Genomic DNA, 24,997 nt, shown 5'->3' with positions numbered 1-24,997 from the left:
AAAAAGAGCGTTTACAGTTTAGGCAACATACTGATGTGAGACCTGTAACCTTAAGCCTGAAGCATAATGAACAAGATAGATGAAATGAGTTCTCGTACACTGTTGGATGTGCTAGATTTTTTCTTGGTCTTCCTGGCTTTGCATATCGCCTTTTGATCTGGGCTGCTGTCTTGTGTAGCAACCGTTTTCCCTCCTGCTCCTTTGGCCTGCATACTTGGCAGATCCACATTCCTGGGGGAGGTCCAGGGAAAAAAAGAGAGAGAGAGAGAGAGAGAGAGAAAGAGAGAGAGAGAGAGACAGAGGCACAAAAAGTGAGAAGCATTTCAAGGATGGTTCATCAAGTCTGTAGCAGTGACACTTTTCAGGTATGTCTTTATAGTGCTGAGCAGAGACGACCCGCTGTGCCTTTCCCTTCATTTCCACTGTCTTTAGAAGAAAAGAAACTGAGCCAAGAAAAACAAACTTTCTACAGGTAACATACCAACAAGGAAACACTGAATAAATGGCTTTGAAGTTGTGTGGGGAGCTCTTTTCCTGACATGGCTTTAGCCTTCTCATCCTCTTTAGAAAGCAAAATAGCAAATGAACAAACTGAATGATTGAACTTTAGTTTATCAAATTTTAAAAGTAATGCTAATTTTGCATCAATGTTTAGTATAGAACCGAAGCTCCAAGATATCTTGTGCAAAAGTATGTGGCACTGGTTCACAAGATAAGCATCAGTGAGAATCACAGTGGCGACCAAATGGAATTGCAAAAATGTATAGATACAGAAGCTGACAGGGGCCAAGCATTATTAAGTTCCTGTATTCTTGTGATCTTGACAGAGCACAAATCAAAATCTTGATAAATGTTATACTGAAAAAACAAGTAAACAAAAAAATCAATAGCTTTTCAGACAGACTAATTTATTTGAGGCCTGATATTAGAAATATCGCCTTAGTCATTATGCTGTTTGGCTTTTTCCATACAATTAAAAACGTCTTTTGCTGGTCTACTGCAAGTTTGTCATTTTGTCTGCAGTAGACGGTCACATACTCCCACAGGGGCATTCACAGGAAGCGTTCTTACTGCAGAAATGCAGACAGACATCTTTGGTCTCGCTGTTCTGTGGGTCGCTATGATTAACGGTGTTATTTTTGCTATAATTAATCACACTAAATTAATTGACATCCTTAACATTCAAGTTTTAGTTAAAGCATTTTCTTTCACCCATAACAAAGCCCAAATGAAATTTGATGGGATTTCCCATGGCAGAATGTCACCTCCCTCCAGCAGTTTCAGAAATTCAGCACTGAAGGCTACTGTAAAATTAAGTGAAATGAACTTGTTCTGCTCTGTTGAAACACTTTATGGTGCTGCTTTCTTTTTATCTTGGCACTTACATGCCCATTTCAGACAAACTGCCATTAACTGAAAAGGACAAGCACAGTCATTTGCAAGCCAGAGGCGAAATCATTAACAATGAGAAAGAGACTGGAAAGAGAGGGAGAGCGAGACAGCCACTAAATAGTTCATGACGTAAAGTACATATCATCTTACTATTATGTAACCAGAAGCCTTTGTGTAATGGCACATTTAACAGCTTCACCTTGAGAATGGAAAAATCCACAGAGGCAAACAAAAGCCTAATGTACCTTTTGGCATTCTGGAGAGCGGTGGGTCACAACACTCCATATGGAAACCCCTGTCACAGGAGTCACAGAAGAGCATCTCGTCCTGGACCCACAAACACACACACACACACACACACACACACACACACACACACACACACACACACAGAGAGAAACATGTCAGACAAGCAAAAAATAAGATGCAATCTACACAACACAAGTAAACAACATCCTGCAGTAAAAGTGTCAGAACAAAAGCAGCGCTCTGACACTATAAAAGATGTCAGCAGGATCTGGGCCAATGCCATCAGTGCATTTGAAAAGAGACTTACAGCATTCTTCCCCTGAATCTGACAGGAACTGCATGTTTTGCATTCGATGCATTGCCATCGCAGGGCCTTGACATTTGCAGTCAAATCAGCGGAGAACTTCAGGCATGATGGATGGCCTTTGAGGAGAAATGTGGAATAAAACAAACAGGCTTTAGAGAGAGTCTCCAAACACGCTCAATTAAAAGAGCGACATTACCTAATCCTTTAAGTTTGGCAGGAAACAAAAAAGCCCTTGCTGAAATATTACAGGATAAATGTTAACAGAGACTTAATCAAGCGGAGAGAGAACATCAAAAAGCAACAAATGAAAGATTCCCCTGACCGTGGATCAGTTAAATATTTACACGTGGCATCAACAATGCGAAAAGCCATGCGTGAAGACTTTCCAAATCGGAGTCTAAAAGCACTGTATTATCAAACACTTCTGAGTGGCTAATTAAGGATAATTTGATCTTAACGAGGCAGAAATGGTATGCGCGTACACCGTAATGGCAGTCGATCCGTTATAGTCATGTAAAAGCATGTACTCCTGTCCCTGAGGGCTGCGAACCAGCTGCGGTTTACAGTGGGAGCACATTTTCTATACTTTCACGAACACTTAATGAAAACCACCTCTGCGTTGTTAAGTCAAACCCAGTCATAAAAATGTCACCGGGAGAACAATTCCTTGTGGCATTTCAAAATCACTGTTCAAAACAAATTACAACATAAGAGCAGGTAATTTAACAGGAACATGGCAATTCTGTCTGGAGGAGGGAAAAAATAAATAAATTAGTTTAAAAGAAACAAGCAAGCAAACTTGAAGCAGGGGAGAAAAACTGCACACCTTTTAGCTTGAATCCATCTGTGATTGTGTAAAACCCTTCTGCCAATACTTTTATAGAATAGACTATTTTTATAGTAAAAAAAAACAACACTATTTTGTTTGCCTTTTTTTTTTACCACATTTCTCAAACATTCATCAATAACTACTCAAGTTGCATCATAACTATAAAATTTTTTTTTCCACAATACATTCATATATAGCCAATATTCTCAACATTTTTAAGTCAATATTTCCCCATCTAATCATGTCTTGACATTTCCTGGGCTGTTTCAAAGATTTATACATCATTCTCATTGCACTCTGACTTACGATGTACCAATTTTCTTCACTGAAAATGGTGTTTTATGGCCAAAGACAAAAAGGAAACTGACTAAATCTGGGCCGATAAAATGAACCCCAAATTAAGTAGACTTGAACAACAGAAATTTAGAAATGGAAAAAACGTAGTCTGCATATAAAATTATCCAGGTTTAAACATTTAATGCAAAGCCTGGCTAATGAAGGTATGTTCTTGGCACACACCCGCTCTGATGCGTGATAAAAGATGCACAGATAAATGCAGATGGACAACAAACACTATTGAACATCAGTCCTAAACAAGATACTGAACGCATATTGTACTCAAATTCTAAATCCATTGTTCAGATTTGTTTTTCCTAATTGTGCATGCACAATGTGTGGCAGTTATTTAACATTTTACACACATAAAATAGACTAAAAAGTAAAAGCTCTGTTTTGAACAGTTATTTAAGCAACATTTTCAAAAGTAGCCTTTGTGTTATTGAAAGATGATACCAATTGGAGGAAGTTAGTGAAAAAAAAAAAAACATAACTATAGTTGTCCCAAACAACCAAGTTTTGGTTTTCATTCAAATTGTCCAGAATGTACAGTTTCTGTTTTGGCCAAGAACATTCATTTTGGCACAACACTACCTCTGACAAACTCCCTTCTGGATCTGACTCAATCACATGACCATGTGATATCAATGGACACTGCTGCTAACTGAAATACCAGTACTGTAAAAAAAAAAAAAAGAAAGAAAAAAAAAGAGGAATACATTTTTAGCTTAAAGTATTTCTATTATTTCAACACAACCGACAATTATGAGCAGGTGTCCAAAATAAAAATTGCTGGTTTAGTAAAAGCTAAATGGTTAGTTACAAAGTTTGATTCACTTCAACCAATAACATTCCTAGTTGTATGATAACTTGATTTCGGCTATTTGGCACAGACGTTCAGATGATGCACTGGCCATATATAGCCAGTGTTTAGACAGAGTTCAGACATGGGTCTTACCGCTACTCCCACAGTCAGCACAAGACAGCAGCTCCTCTGGCCTCTTGTCTCGATTGGACTCCTTTGTGCCCAAACAGAAACTGCATATGGGTATGGGATCAGCACGTGGCTAGAGAGAGAGAGAGAGAGAACATGCTTTTAATTGATGTAAACATTCATTTGAATATAGGATTGGGTATCAAAAACCGGTTCCAAATTTCCAATAACCGGGCATTCGATAAGAAACATGCAAACTTGATTCTGCTTAAAGATTCCTGCGCTCACATTTTAATGTGATTTAAAACTATTTATTTGCAGGAATGGAACGAACTTGTGCTGTCTGCATGCAGTGCACATGAAGTGCGAGCGCGTGAACAGAGAACAGCAGTCAGCGCTCGTGGAGTGGGTTCCCGGTTTGTGTCCGTCCTAAGACCGTTACATGTATTTTCACTGTAGAAAAGGTTGTTCCAGACGAAAAATTTACTTCTTTCATATATGTCGACCAGTATGGAGAAAACTACATTAGTATATTATCATAAACACAAGTGTTTTTATCTTAAGTGAACGTAAATGGATAAGAAAGAAAACGCATGTACATTATTTTTTGCGTCGTGTGCCTATAAACACGCTGCCTGTCATTAAGGTTAATCACAGAACAAAAGAAAATCATTATTGATATAAATCAGATATTGACTGAATATATTTAATAACTTTAATCTATATTTTATGAAAAAAACTACATTTGGTTGAGTTGTATTTATACTATTAATTTATTTGTTTGTTCCTACTTTATTCCTGACTGTTTACTTGTCTTTAACACTTTAATATTTTAAATTTATATTAATCTAGTTGCTTCTGCTGTATTATTTTTTTCAAAAGCACAGACAAAATTCCTTTTGCAGTGTTCTGTAGGCTGCTGATTTTTGCTCGTAGTTATTCAGCTGCAACAGAATGCTTTGTAAAAAAAAAAACCCAGAATAAATGTTTGAGATCCAAACTGGATTTTTTTTTTTCTTATTGGAATCGAAACTAGGAATCGATAAGAATCGAAATCGATAAAAATCAAATGATACCCAAATCGATTAGAATATAATTTGCAACTAAGTGGCAACATTGCTTTCAAAAGGTTCTTTAAAAAAGGTTTACAAGGTCTACATGTTTGACAAAACAAAACACTAAAGATGTACTCCAACTAAACCTCCAACAGCTGAAGGAGTGCAGTGCTTTAAATCATATGTACACACACACACACCAAGGTTTGAAACGCAGTACGACTATTATTAAACAAGGCACATGAGTGGCATCGACCATGAGTACAGATTAGAAGATAAAAGATTTGGCATGTGTTTTGATTAGCTTTGTTTGAATATCGGGTGTCAAACTAGACAGGTGGTTACAAACCCAGGGAGCCGGATAGTTATTAAGCATGTGATTACAGAGGACAGATATGCGGTGCCAGAAATAAAGCAGTTTCTGGCAAAGGAAGTGTACCAAACCAAGTCAAATAAATATCAAATTGCTCTGTAGATGTAGTCTACCGATGCTTTAGTACCATGTACCAATATGAAAATAAAGATATTCGTAAGAAAAGTACCAGCCTTTCTTTAGTATTGCTGTCTGACTGACAATGGCTGCTGAACCAACAGATCAGGTCTGTGAACCTGGCATTGCAGTGTAAATACAACCTAATAGTGGTGATGCTTGTCAATTATATCAAATTAAACCAAACAACGATAAAATATAAGTTAATAAAACAATAAATACAATTAAAGGAAAGAAAAAAACCCAGATTGCTCTCATTTAGAAAGACTATGCAACTTAGAATATTGGCAGGATTTAAGAAATTTACATTTTTAATCAGCAGGGATAAAATTAATCAAAAAGTCAAAAAAAAAAAAAAAAATCAATTTCCACAAAAATATTGTTTTTAACATTGATTAGAAATGTTTCTTGAGCACCAAATCAGCATTTTATGAATTCTGAAGGATCATGTGGCATGACTGGAGTAATGGAGAAATCAGCTTTTCCATGACACGAATAAATTACATTTTTCAATATATTTAAATAGAAAACAGTTTTGATCAAATAAATTCAGCCTTGGTGAGCATAATATAATCAATAGGGATACATGTTGTTATTGTTCTTGCTATAGTAGTTTCTAACACTGAACAGTATCGAGCATTCAGGTATCCAAGATCTCTGGAGATCAGGATCAAATCTAGATGCAGAAACCATGAGACCTGATATCACAAACAACAGGAAATTCAACCCAAATGTCTCCTTTGAACTAAGGAGGTGTGCTGCAACAGACTACTGTAATGTTTACATTCTTTTTATAGAAGTCTTCTAAAAGACAACATCAATCACACATACGTGCAATAAATCTGGCACTACTGATGAAGGATAAAGGATGCCCAGCAGGATGTGTGTGCACGTCATCACACACACCCCGGCTTGCCGTATCACCGAGCACTGTGATACACAATGCTGAGCCTGTGTAAATATTGGCAATGGGATGTTATACAACTGTGAGAGGTGTAGACAGTGTCCTCTAAAAGAGGTTAACGCAAGGTGCTGATGCCAAAATAAGATTAGATGGAACCGAACAGGCTCAGTGAATAGCTCTCCAGAGAAGACTGTATCTTTCCTCCCAGTAAAGCCTGTTGCATGCAGGAGTCGTGCAGTGGAGATCAGAAAAAGGTTACACAGAGAAACGTCTACCACCACACCTTTACATCTCCAAACAGTTGTGTCTAAATCTCTGTGCGGATTACATAAGTCCATTCAAGCCCAAGTCCTTAGATTCAGCATCAGATGCTCAAAAAACACAGCATTCTCCTGTGAACAGGAACTGGTAGATCTTGAGAGTAAACAAGCAAGCAATTCGGCTCGATTCTCTCCCAAAAGGCTTGTCAGCAAGAGACCGTGCATTCTGTTGGGGGATGGTGTATATTCGATGCAGATGGGGCATTAGAAGACGGAGTAAAACTACATCTAGTGGGTATGTTCTCTGTACCATCTCAAGAGAGCCTTTCAGGCTGAGCTCCCGCTGTGCCGTGTTGATAAATATTGAGTGTCTGTTCTGGTGAGAAACCTGTTGAGAGTAATGCCAGACTAATTGTTTTATGCAACAGGCAATCAATCAATCCCTAGCCTATTAATCATTTTGGCAGACCATCAGTTTGCAGATGGGTTATTCATAAACATTGTAAGTTTTCATTTAAGTGCCAACTGAAAGGCTCCAATCGATGGCCAGTGAAAGATATGTACAGCTCTTCATACAAATGATGTGTTGGTTAGCGCTCAAAAATAAATGTGTGCTCAATGTCAATAAAGGGCTTCTCTCCCCGAGGGCAACAATCACGACACACTACAAAAATCCCACCATGCACATAATGCTTGACCTCAATTGCCTCCAAATAATACATCTGTATTCATGCACAGGAGGGGAAAAGCACAAGAACTGCTGCCTCATATAAATACAAATAAACCAGCTCTACACATCACATCATTCAATAACATTAGCGCTAAATTGATTTCAATGGCAGAATTCCACTGCCTCTCGCTGGATTTCAGCAGCACATGAAACACATTTATTTACTTCACACAGATTGTGTGTTGTTCACGTGCACAAAGTAAAAAAAAAAAAAAAACCCTACTTGGAAGCCTGGCATGTTTGACATTGAGTTACATATGATCTGAATGCAAGCTACTTGATATGTAGAATATCAGCACACTTCTTTTAAGACTGCTGCAGTGTTTACACTAAACTGGCCGCAACTGATTCAAAGCAAAGTAACTGAAAAGAATACAGTAACCCACAGTGCACTGTCACTGACTAGACTTTCCAATTCAGTGTGCTGGATTAACCAGACATTATGACAGTTATAATTTTTTAACCACTTTCTTGACTCATCATTTACTGTTAAATTAAATTGTGAGACATGTGGCAACAATGCAGGGCTCCAGACAGACATTTTGCAACAATATTTTCTGCCAGTGCAACTCATTTTTGTGAGCTGTCGCACTGGTGCAACCACCGCATTGCCCATCTATTAGCCCTTCCATTTCTGTTGCATTTGAGAAACAAACGGCAAACAAAACAAAAGCTAAACTAAACCGTGCTACATTTCAGCTGCAAAGCTTGGACTGCGACGCTAAGAAACTTGTCCGAGTTCAGAACAGCTTTACTCGGGAGCCAAAGTTGATTTCGTGATACTGTTACTATACAGATGCAACAATGCTGCGAGATCCAGCGAGAAGCGTTTGAATTCACCACACAATAAGGTTGCTGCGAGATCTAATGAGAATCATTCAAATTCTGCACAGAAATCTGTTATAAATAGCGCTGACATACGTCAGGAAACCAGAAGTGGTAATGCTAACTGTAACCATAGTGACATCATTCATTAATTTCAGGATTTGTAAAACTTTTTGAGAGAGAAAAATTCTTTCAAGCATTTCACAACTATTTCCAGCACTTTAAGGCTCTAAGATGATCCGGTTGGAATGTTATTTTTAATGGGAAGAACAAAATATAGTCTACTTTGTGGTAAACAAACACTTCAGTTAGAAAAAATATTATACAATAACCAGTAGACAGCAGCAGAGGAGCACTTATTGGTCATTCAGTTCTACCTTTTCTCTATATTTTGAAATTATAAAATCACTATTATAAAATATAAAATCATCAAGAAATCTGATTTTACACTGTGTATGAAGAAAAAAAAGTCACAATCTTTTCTTCAATTTGCTACTAACTCACACACAATCACTGAAGTTAGTCAGTTCCATATGCTAGAAAAATAATGGTACATTGAAGAAGAGTTTAATTTTATGTAGCTACTGTAATTTAACAGGCAACTGTTAACAATCATTATTTGTTTTCCGTGCTTTTCTGAATACGGATTCACGCTTTGAACATAACCCTTAAATCCCCCTCGCCCCCCAATGTCATTGTCCATCGTGATGTTTCACTGTAGACATCATCCAATGCCAATTTTGTAGACGTCACGTCACCCTACCCTACAATAAGCCTTAGTATTCCAGTCAAATCCTAGCTATGGTTACATATTTGACTGAATGTCCACAAACCTAGCAACAAAACAAGTGTCTTAATGATAGCGTGTTACCCTGAGACAGGTCTAGTTCACTGAGAGACACAAGCACTTTTACCTGAAGCATTCCGCTCATTAATTAACAATATCCTTCCATTTAAAGTAACAGCACAAAGCTCCACCACAAACATACTTTTCTCAATTGTTTTGTCCACTAAGTGGAGAAATTGTGCACCTACACAAGGCTGATGACAAAGTCCTGTGCCATGTCTGGATCCGAATTAAAGGCCAGAGAATCCCTCCTGACTGCAGTGGTTGCACTGGGAACAGGCAAGTGCTACAGGTGCAAGGTCTACTGTTTGTGCTAGCTACTGAGGCTATATTCAAAGTGAGAGGCATGTGAAAAATAGAAATTAAATTAATAATAATAATAATAATAATAATAATAAATAATAGGCATAATAAATTCTGAACAACAGTTTATATTAAAAGAAATCTAAAAATACATCTGGCCTCACTTTATTAAACTCAGGACTAATGAAAACCAAAAGAAACTACAGTGTGAAGTAGTTCTCATGAAATGAATTAGCTTACAAACCAACAGAAAACAGATCAATTAAATCTGTGGCTTGTCACTGCCTTGTACGCTTTTAATGAATCCTTCAACATTTGTTATTCAATAAGCCTTTTTACATGATGTATTAAAGTTATAACTACATTGTGAGGGTAGTGCATTATTTCAACATCAATACTGGTTTAGAAATAATGTCAAAATACTAGTATGCACAAAACTAAATAGCAGAATTATTGTAAATGATTACACACCTGTGTCCTAGTAGTTTCATAAGCTCTAGATAAAAGTACTTTAAGAGGCATAGGCTCTTGGTGTAGATTAAAGTCAATAGTATCTCCCATTCACTTTGTCCCTACTGGTCCAGAGACACTAAGCATGCATACTTCAGCAAGAAGCCAAAAGCACAGCTTTTCTTATGAATCTCATTACTAAGGACGTGCAAAACTATACCTTTTCAAAATAAACACGATCAACAGGACATATTTTCCACGCAAACTACCTGAAAACTAAAGGACTGCACGCTAATTTCTCAATTAACACACTAAAAAGACTGAAACTCATCAGTTAGTTGTTGGGCAAGTAGTAAACCTCCATAAACATATGAACTCTGCTTTCCTATAGCTCAAACAGCAGAGCATGGATTCGATTCCCATCAAATGCATGAACTGAAAGACAAACTGTAATATAGGCCTAGGATGCTTCACAAAAAGCATGTGTCAAATGCAAAACTTCAATGCATAACTAACATTAAGGATATGTGAGCCATTATCTGTTACATACAGATACAGAGTAATGATAATCGGTGAAAAAATAAAATAAAATCACTTAAAGCAAACATGGGCTTCTTCCCGCATTAAACGTGACTGCTGTGCCTCTTATCTACATACGCTTCCTGAGATCTTACCTTGGATAACCACAAGTAGGGGCATATCACTTTTGAATGGTGGCGTGTATGCGGTTATGCCTTGCCTTCATCCCATAACTAGACACAGACAGTAACTGACATGTAAATCATCTCTCTCTTGGCACAGTTTCTGTGATCCAATCCAGTGATATGCACATCACCATCAACTTTCAAGTGGTTTGAGACCAAATAGAGCCAGAGAGAAAGAAGTAAGATTTTATTTAAGCTTGATGACGTCTCATGCTTCAGTGTGAAAGAGGAATGTAGGACAGATCTGTTCTAACGCTGACCCGTGACTCGTCCCATTACATTTTCCAACAGCTCTATTAGCTCATCCAGGCCTCTAAAGCCAAGGAACTTAACGAGGATGGCAGGGCTATTACATTACCATTACTTCATTCAGGTCATTCTGCTTGAGGAACAGCAACATGGCACACACTCAGGTATCGGAGACTCGGGTTAGCTAAGTGACAATTACTCCAGCACTAATGAAGCCATCTCCATGTCTGACCCTCACTAATTATGCATATATGTGGTGGCAGTGGCTTAATGGACTTAGGGACTTTGTTAACACGCAGCAAACAGGTTCAATGGCAACAAAAATTGATCCAGGTTTCTAAAATTACAGAGGTCTCAATCTTGGCCTATCAATAGTGACTTAGAGGAAACCCCTAAACCCAAAACAGCAAATACAAATCTGAACTCCAGGCTTGATCAGGCCAGCAAAAACAATTCTTGTTTTTCCCTCTTGTCCTAGTCCAACTTGGGCTTTAATATGCATCTCAAAAACATTAGCGAGTATGAGTTTCTTCACATAAGCTGGAGGCTTTTTGACACTGCTGTGCAAACAATAATGCTGACTGAACAGTTAAAAATACACCAGATACACCGAAAGAAAGTGGTACTGCTTTGAAAGGAGCATTTAGCAGAAGTCACAGAGGATGGAGATTACATCAACAAACTTCACACTGAGCTGAACAAACAGTCTTCAACTGAAAAGAACAGAAACAAATTTGACCCATGTGGGTTAGCGGACTTAATCATGCATATCAAGTAATTTTCCAACTGCAGGTTCACAGAGGTATTTTTTTCTGCATTTTTGGTCTTCTGTACTCCTACAGCCACATCAGTAAACACTAGTGTACCCTATCAGACCCAAACAACTTTCTAGAAATGCAGAGGAACTTGTGAAGACAGTGAAATGATGTTTGTAACCATTATTAGCAAAGACACAACTAGGAACATCAACTTGTGACTAACCAGTGGAAAAATGCAAATGCAAAAATGTCTTTGGTGATATACCGCTTAAACACCAATCAGAAATGTAATCCTTTTAGCAGTACGAAATTGATTAAATATTAAATATTTATTGCAAATCTGTGTTGTTACATGTACATAACATTTTTATAGAAAAAAATAAAATAAATAGAAAGCACTATGGTGGGTAAAAGGAACAAAAACAAATTGAATGAATCATTAATTAGATGAATCTATTAACAGACCTTGCTGTTAACGTTCATCAAAGTAAAACTGAAATGATTACAAGACCACCTCCTCCTCCTGGTTAGGAATCCCCCTCTATGGTTTCAACTGGACTATTTGATTAATCTTATGTTATTCATATACATTTGGTCACTTTTTTATGGCAACATTCTGCCTATTCTTAGGCAGACTCACTCAGGTAAAAAATGCACAGCTAAGACCATAATGAAATTTCTAGAAAGTGAGCAAATTGCATCAGCCACAGCTGGTAAACAGCAGTCTAGTACTGTTTCAACACCATTACTGAAGAACAGATGTAATCAGCAAAGCTTTAACAGATCCTCATTGAATTACTGTATTTGAAACTAAGCAAGAGTTACAAGAACGTCAAAAAGAGAGGCCAGCCATGAGATCTAATACACCTTCAACACAAAATCGAATCCTGCCAGCTAATGGGACAAAAGAAAGCTGGATTTGGCCCTCTCCTTTCTCATAATTTAACCCCTCGCAGAATATGATAAAGAGGCCTGGAGCAGCTGCAGACTGACCAGTCCCCAAGCACACAATTAACAACAAAAGAGCCCTTTAATGCATTGAGCTAATCAGCAGCCAGCCCACCACTGCAGTCCCCCTGAACCATCTGCAAGACGGCAGACCGTCTCTGTGATTGTGAAAAAAGACTGGCACCATGCTATCATGTCCTAGGGTCAATGAAGCACATTGCTTAGCAACAGTCAAGCCCCCAATGCATGGAAACCAAAAGCTTTAGCTTTCAAAGAGCAACTCGGTAAAGAGTGGACAAGGGAATGTGCTCCAAGATTTGATTACCAAACGACCTCCGATTGTTTGCAGAACACTGCAGGAAAAGAGATCATTAAGAGCCACAAAGCATGGACCTTAAAGCCAGATTCGGACAGTAACTGATTCTCATATAAATGTCTGTAAAAAACAAATTTACATAATCACCTCAGTGATAAAACTCCTGGATTCAGATGGCGATTTATTCACGGTGCAGGAGCGAGTTCTGTGATCCTATCATCCTACGCACCTGAGAAGGCGCTGCTCACGTGGCCAGTGACATGATTGTCTGCTGAAAATAAAATTTATTTTATCTACAAATGTTTTTGTGATGAGTGGGGCGGGGCCGAGAGCTGTTGGAACGGGGCAAGCCAGGTGGAGTGATTGAGAAATGAGTGGCACCTGCTCGACCCACCGGTCTCGAGTCCCACGGAGGAGATGGAAGGATATAAAACAGGAGCGACGACAGTGAAGGACGAAAGAGGACCAGGCCTGGGTTTTAGTTGTGTTTGGTTTTTATATCCTTCCATCTCCTCCGTGGGACTTGAGAACGGTGGGTGGAGCAGGTGTCGCTCATTTCGCAATAACTCCACCGGCCTCGCCCCGTTCCCACGGCTCTCGGCCTCGCCGCACTAGTCACAATATTCTTATTGTGCAAATTTTTTGTTCAAATACTTGTGTAAAATTTATTCTTATTATTCCAAGCATATTTTGTAATACATAATCCTATTTATTATTTGATTATTTATCTCCCGTTTAAAAATACACGCTATAGTTGTATATTATGCAATATAGTTATGTAGCCTATATATCCGTTTATAATTTACACATTTTAAAACTGTATTGCTAATGCTGCTGCCATAATAAAAACCCATTTCCAATGTTTGTGTGCTTTTCTTCTCTTTCTGCTCCCAGTCGCTGTGAGCAGTTATGAATTGATCTTTTCATCTTTTAATTACTTTCCAGCATTTCAGAAATAAATATGCAAGCAAATTACACCGAAGTACAACAGTACATTCTGGTGTTCGGGAGTGCTCAAAAAAGGTTTAAGCACTGAATTTTGAATCGATTTCTTCTTGTAAACTCAAGAGATGTGGATTCGGATGGCAATTAAATTACCACACTACCTCGGTAGGTAACAGTAGGTAATTTGGCCGGAATTTTTGCGGGGGAGGTGAGAGAAAAACACAGACATCCTGGATTTGGACGGCAATTAAATCACAGGCTACCCTTGTAAATGGTGGAAATCATTTATGTTTATCTTCGTAATATTTCATCTATTGCTCAGCCTCTGAAACTTTTCAGCTGATGTCACAAAACCTTCTTACTTTGAATCAACCCATCTCCTCCGACCAGTTTCATTCGGCACGTAATTCATAGTTTTCAGTCACATAACCGGCTCAAAGACCTTGCGGGCAAAACATCCATAGAACTGCAGCACAAGCGCATACATTTTCTATCTTGTTCCAATCCAAAAATATTTAGATCACCCTTCAAATAGGGCTGAAATTATTAGTCGACATTAAACATCATCAAAATTGTCAACAAACATTGTTGAGTAGTCGTTTTATCTTTGTAAGAGCCTGCAATAATGTGGTTTGACCAGTGTGACAAGACTGTAATTCAGCCCGCATGAATGCAATTCAAAAGAAGACAGCACTACAGAGCAAATTCAACAGAGCCGACCTTGAAGCTTTCATCTCAATAACGAAATAAACAAAAACTTACCGCAGTGTAAAAGCAGCAATCTAAAACGCATCTGATTACAGCGATGTGGATGTTTGCACGAGCTCTTAATTATGAACACACTGGTTTATAGTGCAAACAGTTTTACAGTTTACAGCGTTGTTATTAATTTATACAAATTTACAGTGGGGCTCGAAAGTTTGGGCACCCCTTACAGAATCTATGAAAATATGAGTAATTTTAAAAAAATAAGATAGATCATACTAAATATATGTTATGTTTTATTTAGTACTGTCCTGAGTAAGATATTGTACATAAGATATTAACATTCAGTCCACAAGACAAAAAAAATGCTGAAATTATTAAAATAACCCCACTCAAAAGTTTGGGAACCCTTGGTTCTTAGTACTGTGTTCTGTTACCTGATGATCCTCGACTGTCTTTCTGTTTTGGGATGGTTGTGCATGAGTCCCTTGTTTGTTCTGAACAGTTAAACTGAGCAGTGTTCTTCAGAAAAATCTTTAAGGTCCTGCAGATTCTTCAGTTTTCCAGCATCTTTGCATATTTGAACTAGGGGTGTGACGGTTCGTATATAACCGTGAGACCGGCGGTTATAGTTGAACACCGTCATTAGAACTCTATAACCGCCAAAACCGTGTCATTAAAATATTTTTTACAAACATTTTTAAGATAGGATCATAAGATGCGCAATATATCGGGAGACATGGTTTTTACCACTTAATGAAGTTTTGTAAATCGTCAGACATGATATTTACCACTTCATAAAATTTTGCTTTGTAGAAAACCTTTCTTAAGAACGAATTTCGTTTTGTACAAATTTTGTCTTAATTTTAATAAATGTTTCATCAACCAATTGCGTGTATTTTAATAAATAAAAAGCAAATATAGCAGACAATGATAACCGTGACATGGAAGCACCAGCGCGCCGCGTTCACTTGCACTGCACTGTGAACTAGAGCGCATCTCATCGCAAATGAAACCTAGCGTAGGCCTATGCCTCATACTCTAGCATTAAATATTTTTGCTGCATCCTTTCCAGAACAGACAATGGCATTTTTTTTGCGACTCGCATCAGCAAAGCATTGCATGGCCATAGACCGCAAACTAACAGCGGATGGCGGGCGGGTGCGGCTTTGAAATTTGCTCCAAAAACGTTGGCTCGGATGATGAGTTTTGTGACCGATCTCCTTAATAAACGGAGGTCTGAAATCTCTGCCCCTTTACCGATCAGAGCGCGCGCTGACACGGAGTTAACCCACTATCTCCAAGATTTACCAATTGCATGGCAGATCCACTAGCATGGTGGTGAGACAATATGAAACAAAATTAAACACGCTATCCGCTCCTCCAACCCCCATTGGATCAGTATATGGGTTCCTGTACTACCACTAGTATCGGAATCGGAACAAGTATAGAGAAAACTAGAGGTGCAGGTACAAATCTATTCATATTTGTATTGCGATTGTCTTGAAACAAATATTATGGATTCACAAGTTTCAAAATCAATCTTCTAAAGCAGCGGTTATTAATCCTGTTCCTCACGTCTTCCTGCTCTGAACATGCTTTGCATCTCTCTCTTATTCAGTGTCCATCACCTATTTCTAAGGAAGGGGCTTCATAAAAGAAGGAAATTATCAGCGTGTGAATTGGAGAAGGGAAAGAGCAATGAGGAATGAAGGTAAATGTGAAAAATGAATTTTTTTTTTAAACTAAACATTAACACATGTTAGACTGTAGCCCATAAACACAATCAAGCCTAGAAATAAGCCAGTGAACCACCCCTTTAATGTACACCTTGTATAAATAATGGCAGTCAATGGAGGAAAGCCTTGTTTTGCCCTCCATGTGAACATTCCTGTGGGGTGTGACGTCACGTCACATGAAAACTATGAATAGGCACATTTCACAATCCAAACATTTTCTAAATTATACATTTAGTTCAAAACCTAAATTTTCACAGATTAAATATACTTCAAATGTTTTACACTACAGATGTGGAATGGGTTGTAAATGTTGCAGGGCTCCAAACTGCGACTAAAACATAAATATTAAAATGCGAGTGAAGTTTTTGCTGAGGTCGCCACTGGCGACTAGGCCTATGTATTTACATGTTATCTTTTAAAAAATTGCATGTAATGCCTTTTTTCCTGATTGTTTTGCATTCACACCTTTTGTTATGTTCGCGAATTGAGTGAATGCGCATCGAAGTTTTAGTGGGAAAGCGTTTTAAACAGTCCTCTTCTACCGCGCAGCAGCGCTGACACACACCTGATAAACGCGCGAGAGAGAAATGATGGAGACTTGAAGAGAAAGTGCAGAAAAACAGCGTCTATTTCGTTCATAACTTGAACAAACTACAAGTAAAGCAATATCGTTAACAGTTCTCATTTATAATCATAAGGCTTGTTCTTAAAAAGATCTTAGTCCATGCTGTGTTCTGTTAATGCATGAACTTAATTATTTGAAGTGCACTTGCAGTCCAGTAATCGCTTTGTGCTTTGTTACTTTTTAATTTACAAAGTATCAGCTTTAAAATTATTCCAAATTCATAAAATTCAAACAATAAATACAGTTTTAGTGCTCTTTAAGGGGCCGTTCACATATTGCGACTAAAAACGTGTGGAAAACGCTAGGCAGGCCGCTTTCTCCTTTCCAAAGCGCTCGGGCAGAAGCGCTCCTGAGGCGTCGGCCTTTGCTAAGCTACCATGACGTGCTCTCTCCATGAAGACGCGTAAATTTCAGCAAAGGATAAATGGATTTGCAGCACTAAAAATCGCTTGCAGTAGCTCTGTTACTAAATTTTTTTTAAAAAATGGCTATCCACATACAGCTATGATCAGCTCTTTCTTCATCTTGGCTGAGTTTTCAACTTTGGTACTGGAAAGGATGAAGCTGATTGGTTGGTTCTTGTCACATGACCTGCGGTGCGCGCTTGCGGGATTCTGAAGTTAAGTTGAGATGTTTTTAACTCAATGGGGTGCGGGCGAGCCTGGAAAAAAATGACCGCGTCGCTTCCATTATGAGCACGCATGCATACCACTACATTCGAAATAACGAACTTTAGCGCGCAAAAGACTTGACATGTGAATGGTCCCTAATGCGGCAGGCGCGATCGCGAGTAGTGCCTCAGTTCAAGCACCTCGTGAACCTATCATACCTTGCTCTTTACTAATAGAGTACATAATGAACATGAATTAACATCAAAGGGTAGACTATTTTATAAGAGATTATACAGTACAACACTTTCAAACTGCGGAAAACCTGTAAAGCTTGTTAACATTGCTACGTAATATTAACCTCAGTAACATTTCGGTGTCCATCATAAGTCAGCTAGAAAAATAAATATAAAAGGAGCATTTTGCTATATTTATGAGCTATTGAATTTTTTTATTTTTATTTAACCTGTTGTCTACATGATTCAACTCCTCCTATAAAATTTTATTTTACTGATTAAGAAAAACAGACTGAAAGTTAGAAAGACATGCAGTCCTAAAAATAAAGGAGCTTAAAAGGTTCTTCACAGAACAATTTTGGTTCCACAAAGAACCATTCAGTCATAGGCTCTTTGAAGAACAATCTCTTTCTGACCTTTTCATAATCTGTTATTGTCTTCAAATGTTAAAGGTTCTTTATGAAACCATTTAGACAGGAAAAAAAGGTTATTCTATGGTATCATGAAGCACCTTTATTTTTAAGAGAGTATGACAACATTTACAGGATGCATTGAGGAGGACCCCAAACTATACTCAGGGGCCAAGTGATGCTTATGATCCATGATATTGGTACAGATTTTGTGTAATAACGCATGACTGTATATTTCAAGTTGGAAAAGACATTTAGCTCCCACTTTAAGTGAACCTTCATTCCCAGGTCATCTACAAGATGGATTAAAATTTTGATAAAGTCAACAAAAGATGATACATAAATACGTCAGTATGATTAAAAAGTTAAAATGTAAAATAAATTTAAATAAAACACATAAAACATGTTTATTTTGTGGCACCTAAAAAAATCATTTGGCGCCTACGTTTTTTTCTTATAGGAGCCAATGGCTCCCAAGTCAATTTTTTTGTTTGGAGCCCTGTGTTGTTTTGTGTTTACTTAAGATTTTTAAATATGGAAATCAACCCAGCAAGGTCCGGATGATGAAGCTTCAGTACACAGAACACACAAACACAGTAACTGCATAAAAAAAAAAAATTCCTCCATTCAATAACGCACAGCAACTCCAACATCTGCAGAGCATCATGCCCTCATTTAGAAAACTATCTTGGAGAAAACCAAAGATGATTTAGGAATAAAGTATGGCCTACTCATTTTTCACACAACATTTCAAATCACACAATGTTAAAAATCAATCCCAAGTTCTCTCATGTGGATGACAGCGGTTTGGGGTGAATTGGGAAGAAACCCTTTACCTAAACAATGAGTTAGGCTATGGTTTCAAGATATTTCAACAATTCAGAACAACAGGACAACCACTTTTGTATAGTTAGACCCTGAAAAGCTACAAACACTGGACTTAAACTACTGACTTCCTAGATGTTACAACCTCTAAATGACACTGGTGGCTCCAGTACGCATGTCAACATATGAGTATTTCTGTTCCTGACACTTGTTTTGTTCACTAGATTTAAAAACCGTGCCGAGGTCTCAAAACAACATTCGAAGCTAACAAGCTAAACGGTTTGGAAAATGCCACAAATCTGCTTGGTAGTGAATGAAGAGGTTCCCTAACAACCATAAGTTCCCAAAACTTTTTATGGTTAAAAACTGGTAACAGAGCTTTAAATAAGTTGTGCGACTTTGAATTTGCAAAAACCATAAAGCAAGTTATTACATTCACAGCTTTTCAGACAAGCACACAGAGCCTGATTGGATACAAAAAGTACCTGGTCTCTCTCGTGAGGAAGTAGTGTCACAGGTGGGAGGTCAACACCAAAGACCCCCACGCTCCTGAAGCAAGCCTTGCCTCCCAGCCCACCACTGTTCATCCTGTAGAGTGGCCCATCCTTGAGCAGCCGCCCATTGTTAACCGCTCGCTTAGCAGCTAGCCTCAGCCTCTGCTGAAACCTGGGGTTCACCACAACATTCACCAGGTCGCCCTGGCTTCTAAGGAATCTCTCGATGTTCCTTAGAGAGGAGCCAGCCGGGACGCCCAGACCTTCGATAGCCCTCCTAAGGATTTTATTCCAATCCACATGACGCAGATCTCCTGCAGGTATCACAGATCCAAGCGAGACCGGGCTAGAGCCTCCCAGCTTGAAAGCCCCAATCCTTCCCGGGTTATCCGGGTCTTTGTATGAAGCGCATCCTTTGCTGGTAACCTTAAGGATGGATCCATCCTTCACAGAGAGCTCCAGCTGCTGGAGTACGACGCCCTTGTCTAGTCCATGTGAGGTTGAGACGGCATGGCAAATCCGTTCCTCCGAAGGCCGCTGCTTCTGCCTTTTGATCTTCTGAATAGCCTCAAGAATCCACTCTGTGTACAGGGGATTGGCCAGTTTCACCATGGTGAAATAAGTTGTTTCATTAAGGTGTGATCCATGAATACATTCCTTTCCTTTTAAGAGCGAACAAAACGCATCCACAAACAAAAGCCAGCCATTAGTACATTATGCCAAACAGGATACAGGACTGATGTAACTCCTCAAAGATCAGACTGGCTATTCATTTATTTTCCCTTTTGTCAGAAAAAAAAGAAAAATCCCTTGTGGTTGTAAATCCAAAGTCAGAAGACTCGCTGAAAAATCCTTTTGTGTTACACCTGTGGGTGTTAGGAAAGAAAAACAGAAAATACACGTTACTTTGCAACAAAACAAACGCTCTCTCCAGAGCCACTCCAGAACTAGTTACATAGGCATGGCTGTGTGATCCAGGGGGTTAGGCTAACCAACACTACCACTCCTTTACTTTAGTCATACTGTTTTACACAAGTACAATGTAAAATAGGTTAAAAAGGTTCTTCTATACACCAATACTATACATCTGATATATGAATATATAAATTATTGTGCGTATGTATGTGCGTGTTTGTATATATAACCATGTACTACAAAACATAAGTCAAAGGGTCATTTTTTTATTTTTTATTGAGATTTATAAATCATATGAAAGCTTAATAAATAAGCTTTGCATCAGAGTATGGTTAACTTACGATAAGACAATATTAGGCTGATATACAACTATTTGAAATTCTGGAATCTGAGAGTGCCAAAAAAGAAAAAAGGTGGCCAAATGAAGTAGCAATGCTAATATATATATATATATATATATATATATATATATATATATATATATAAAACATTTTCAAAGAACAATCTATAATTTTGACCATTCAATGTATTTTTGGCTATTGATACAATTACACCCATGCTACTTATGACTGGTTTTGTGGTCCAGGGTCTCTCACACACACACAAACACACACGCATATATGTATGTATGCATGCATGCGTGTGTGTGTGTGTGTATTGGCTTAGTTAAACACTACAGTGCCCCTTATATAGCATACAATTTATTTATTATATATGTTCTTATAAATAGAACATGTGACTTTGTTGTTGGGTGCACACATTCCATAAAAGGAAATCACCAGTCCAAACCAGACAAACCAGCCCAACCATGATATTAAAATGAACATGTTAATTCACATTATGATCAAATGCAAGCCACTTTACTCAAATCCTTCCTTAACTTGACAGCAAAAATACTGCATGTGTTACTGATGCCCATGTATGCAGTCTAGCTAAGGAGCTCACTACATTGACATTCATTCATCTCAAAACACATACTTTTCATTATATATATATATTTGCATTTAGCTCTTAGCTAAAACAGTACACCATGGATAACATAACGTTGCATTAAGCTCATTGATTTATGATGGTGTAAAAAGCAGGGAAGAACAGTGCTGCGAGCAGCCAGCAGGTGACACGCAGTGAACAAGTTCTCAAGAATCCCTCCGCTCCCCAGCAGCAGCCGTGTAAACAACCACAACTTATCTGCCATAATATTGTTACATAAAAACCCTCTAACACATTCAAAGGGGACCACTTGACCCATTCCTCTGAGACATTAAATCCGGCCTAAACAGATCCAAGAAACACTACGGTAAATAAACTGAACGACGCAACTCGGTTAGCCAGCTAAATAACCACCAAATAACTCGAGTTTAACTGACAACACACAGAGTGTTAGAAGAACATACAGAAACAAGACAACTGATGGTAAAACAAAGTCTCATTTATCAACTGACTCATCTTGGGTGTTCAACAAACTTAAAAACTAAACATACAGCGCTGTTTAAGATTTGACACTTATTTAATCCATTTTAAACCTCGTCTAACGTAAACACTCTCCTAGTTTTAGTCACAAACTACGACTTGGCCATGACATTTCACATTAAGAGTCTAGCAACATCATCTGCAATGCTGACAGCTAAAATAAAACAACGTATCACAAACTCGTCCTGACATTCGTACTTCAGCTCGAGTCCTCTTATTAAAGCCGATATAGTGAGCTAAAGTCAGGCGAATCTCAAAAGCATTCAGCGTCTTATATCTCCAGCATCGGCTTTATAAACAGCCCCGGAGCTCAAGTCTAGCACGCTAAGCTAAAGCTGGCTAAATTAGGTTATGCTTTATGACTACTTCCGACAGATGACTATCTATAATTTATGATGACAAAGTCAACAAATCAATTAACCCACGGTCTCGCTAACCTTGTTTTCTGGACGCTTTAACACGCTGGACAGATCAGGTGACTTCGCCGCTTTTCCCGGTCGCGTTACTAAACAGACGCCATTTTGTTACAATGTTGTAGTTTACATGAATCCGACATGACACTGATTACAACCCAATGGAGTCTCATTAAACCTTACCTTCACAAAGACGGTCCCGCCCAAGAAACTTTAATATTGGTTAGAAAGGGCAAATACGTACCCCTGGTTTGATAACCGGAGTGTCAATCACAAGGAAACAGTTCGGCCTCTCGAGGAATCGGTTGGCTGTATAATCTGTCAATAATCACTTGACCCGCCTCTTAAAGGGATAGTACTACATCACATTCTGTCATCATTTACTCAAGTCTCATGTTTTTCCAAACCTCTATGACTTTCTTTCTTCCGTGGAGCACAATCTGAGACATGAAGCAGACAGTGAAGAACTGTCAGCCTTGATCATTATTTATTTTCAGTGTTTTGTTTTTTTTTACATTCGATAAAAGTGAACCGTAACTGAAGGCTGTCATTTTGCATATTATCAAAATGTTTTAGTCATTCGGGATTATTACAACACGAGAAGTAAAAAATGACAGTATCTTAATATTTAAACAATTACCCCTGTGTCAACTGCTCTTTAGTCCGTACTGCGTATGGAATGCTATACCTGCTGTTCTAACCCATCAGAAAACCAGTTCCCAGGGATATTTTATCATCATGTAACGTTAATGACTTTAAAACTACTTGATGGCTCTTTAAATATAAGATCAGCCATAACTCGCTCTACACCTTTAAGAAGGCTCCCCCTAACGAGCATCTCACGACACTGCAATATAAGCAGATCGACCTAGTCACACTTTTTGGAGAATAATGTAATGGTGAATAATTAGTCCAAGTACTCGGTTTATCCCTGGCATTCCCCATACTGTGTGCACTGTAATCTAGTAGGCTATAAGAATTAGTTTGCACTTTACAAGAGACACTGGAGGCCATGAACTATCGAGCGCGCATATCCTCACGAAGGTACTGTGCACGGAAAAATAGGCAACATTTAAAAATCCACGGAATATCATTTCTCCCGTTATTCTGAAACACTAAGAAAACAGCGATGATGACTGCCGTTGGTTTATGCGCTTCTGTCTAAAGCATGCAATGTGCACTCATATTTCAAGATCAAGCAACTGAGAACAGATAGCATCTGGAAAATTCCATTTATGCGGGTCAAGCAGCAGCTTGAGATACTTGCGCGGTTCGCGTAACCCAATAACCTTAATAGCCCGAATTAATTTCTCTGCTTGCGTCAACTTGCATCACTCACGACAAGTTAAAACTTGAACGATTAAAACATGCCACCAACCACAAGACAGCACCGAGATAAATGCCCGACAACGCTGGCAAAGCCGAACATTTACCTTTAAGTTCCTCGCGCGATCTCTCCACGCTCCTGGTATAAGCAATAAAAACAGGCTTATTTGATGCGTAAAGTAGCCTGATAAATCCAATGGGGTTCTGTTTGATTCGGAAGATGAACGCACGCGTAGGCAGAGGAAACCTGATAACAACTAATTGAAAGGTTAATCTACATAGGAGTCTGTGACAAAGTAGTACCCTCCCCTTTCGGCACTCCATCAGCCACAGAGGAGGACTAACTCGCGCTAACCGCTATGTGACATCACATCGCTCATTGGGAAACAATGTATATTGTTTCAGACTACATGGAATGGGTGGGAAAAGAGGAGACATCATTTGCCCTGTCTGTGAAGCGGAAAAAGAAACTTTTAATATCACTTATTGGGATTTGAATGTACACTATGCGTACAAAATCGTCTCCAAGTCAGCACGCGCAATCATGCGAGATTTTAAACTGCATGGGAAAAAAAGACAAGATACTGTCTGATATGCTGTGTTTTTGTAGAGGACGATAAAACTTGTAATAACCCAGCATAGATCAGTTTCATATGAATACACGCATATATGCATAATTATATAATAAAAGTTTCACACTGTTTAATTATACATCACTTTCTAATTGCTCAGAAGGTGTCGCACATGTAATTGATGTTTGTTTGCAATATAAATACCAGCATCAGTTAAATACAGCCAAATGTGTTACACCACAGTTGGAACAACATAATTGGACTAAATCAAAACCATTTCATAACAAAATTTGCAACAAAACCCACTGATAGTTTGCAAATGCACCTGAAAACCCATGGGTTCGCCCTGGGGTGAAAATCTGGTTTTACAGAGCAATCTGAACCATGGACATGCTACTTTTACTGTGCCTGAGAGGAAAACAAATTGCACACTAAATAAAACTTGAGCCATGTGGGATGTGGTTACCTTTTGGCAAAAGCCTTCATACTGGCTTCCAAAGCCTGATCACGGTGATCTGACACCAAAGGGTGGGCTTCTTCAGATGTCTTTTTTGAAACACCAGGTTGAGCTACTTCTAGCAGCTGGTCTGGGGTTATATACTATCACAACAGTTAATACTGTCTTAATATAATTACACTATTTCAGTTGGATCCACTTTTTAGTTTATTATATGACGTTTTTATTTTAAAGTTACCACTAGAGACGTTGTTTTTGATCAGCTGCACTTGATCATAATACCTGTCAATTCACATGTCGATAACTCGCATCAATTTCATCCCAAGACCCTTTTTGTAGCCCTGTAATGTGTGTGGCTATTGCAGTTCTTT

The 24,997-nt window shown here is 38.4% G+C and overlaps 1 protein-coding gene across 2 annotated transcripts in view; it reads right to left on the bottom strand.

The window, feature by feature from the left end:
* LOC128026213 (histone acetyltransferase KAT6B) overlaps window positions 1-23,899 on the bottom strand; it is a 36,619-nt gene extending 12,720 nt beyond the window's left edge. For both annotated transcript variants that reach the window (XM_052613067.1, XM_052613069.1), the window contains exons 1-6: window positions 23,705-23,899; window positions 19,465-20,339; window positions 4,072-4,180; window positions 1,949-2,064; window positions 1,638-1,719; window positions 99-231 (exon numbers count right to left, since the gene is read on the bottom strand). In XM_052613067.1, coding sequence (XP_052469027.1) covers window positions 99-231; window positions 1,638-1,719; window positions 1,949-2,064; window positions 4,072-4,180; window positions 19,465-20,085 — 1,061 coding nt within the window. In that variant the 5' untranslated portion in view covers window positions 20,086-20,339; window positions 23,705-23,899. The remainder of the gene's footprint in view (window positions 1-98; window positions 232-1,637; window positions 1,720-1,948; window positions 2,065-4,071; window positions 4,181-19,464; window positions 20,340-23,704) is intronic.
* Between the last annotated feature and the right edge of the window lie 1,098 nt (window positions 23,900-24,997).

This window comes from Carassius gibelio, chromosome A13 (assembly GCF_023724105.1).
Source record: "Carassius gibelio isolate Cgi1373 ecotype wild population from Czech Republic chromosome A13, carGib1.2-hapl.c, whole genome shotgun sequence".
Lineage (NCBI taxonomy): Eukaryota > Metazoa > Chordata > Actinopteri > Cypriniformes > Cyprinidae > Carassius > Carassius gibelio.
Note: the sequence above shows the minus strand (reverse complement) of the source record. Positions and strands in the feature narration are given on the sequence as shown.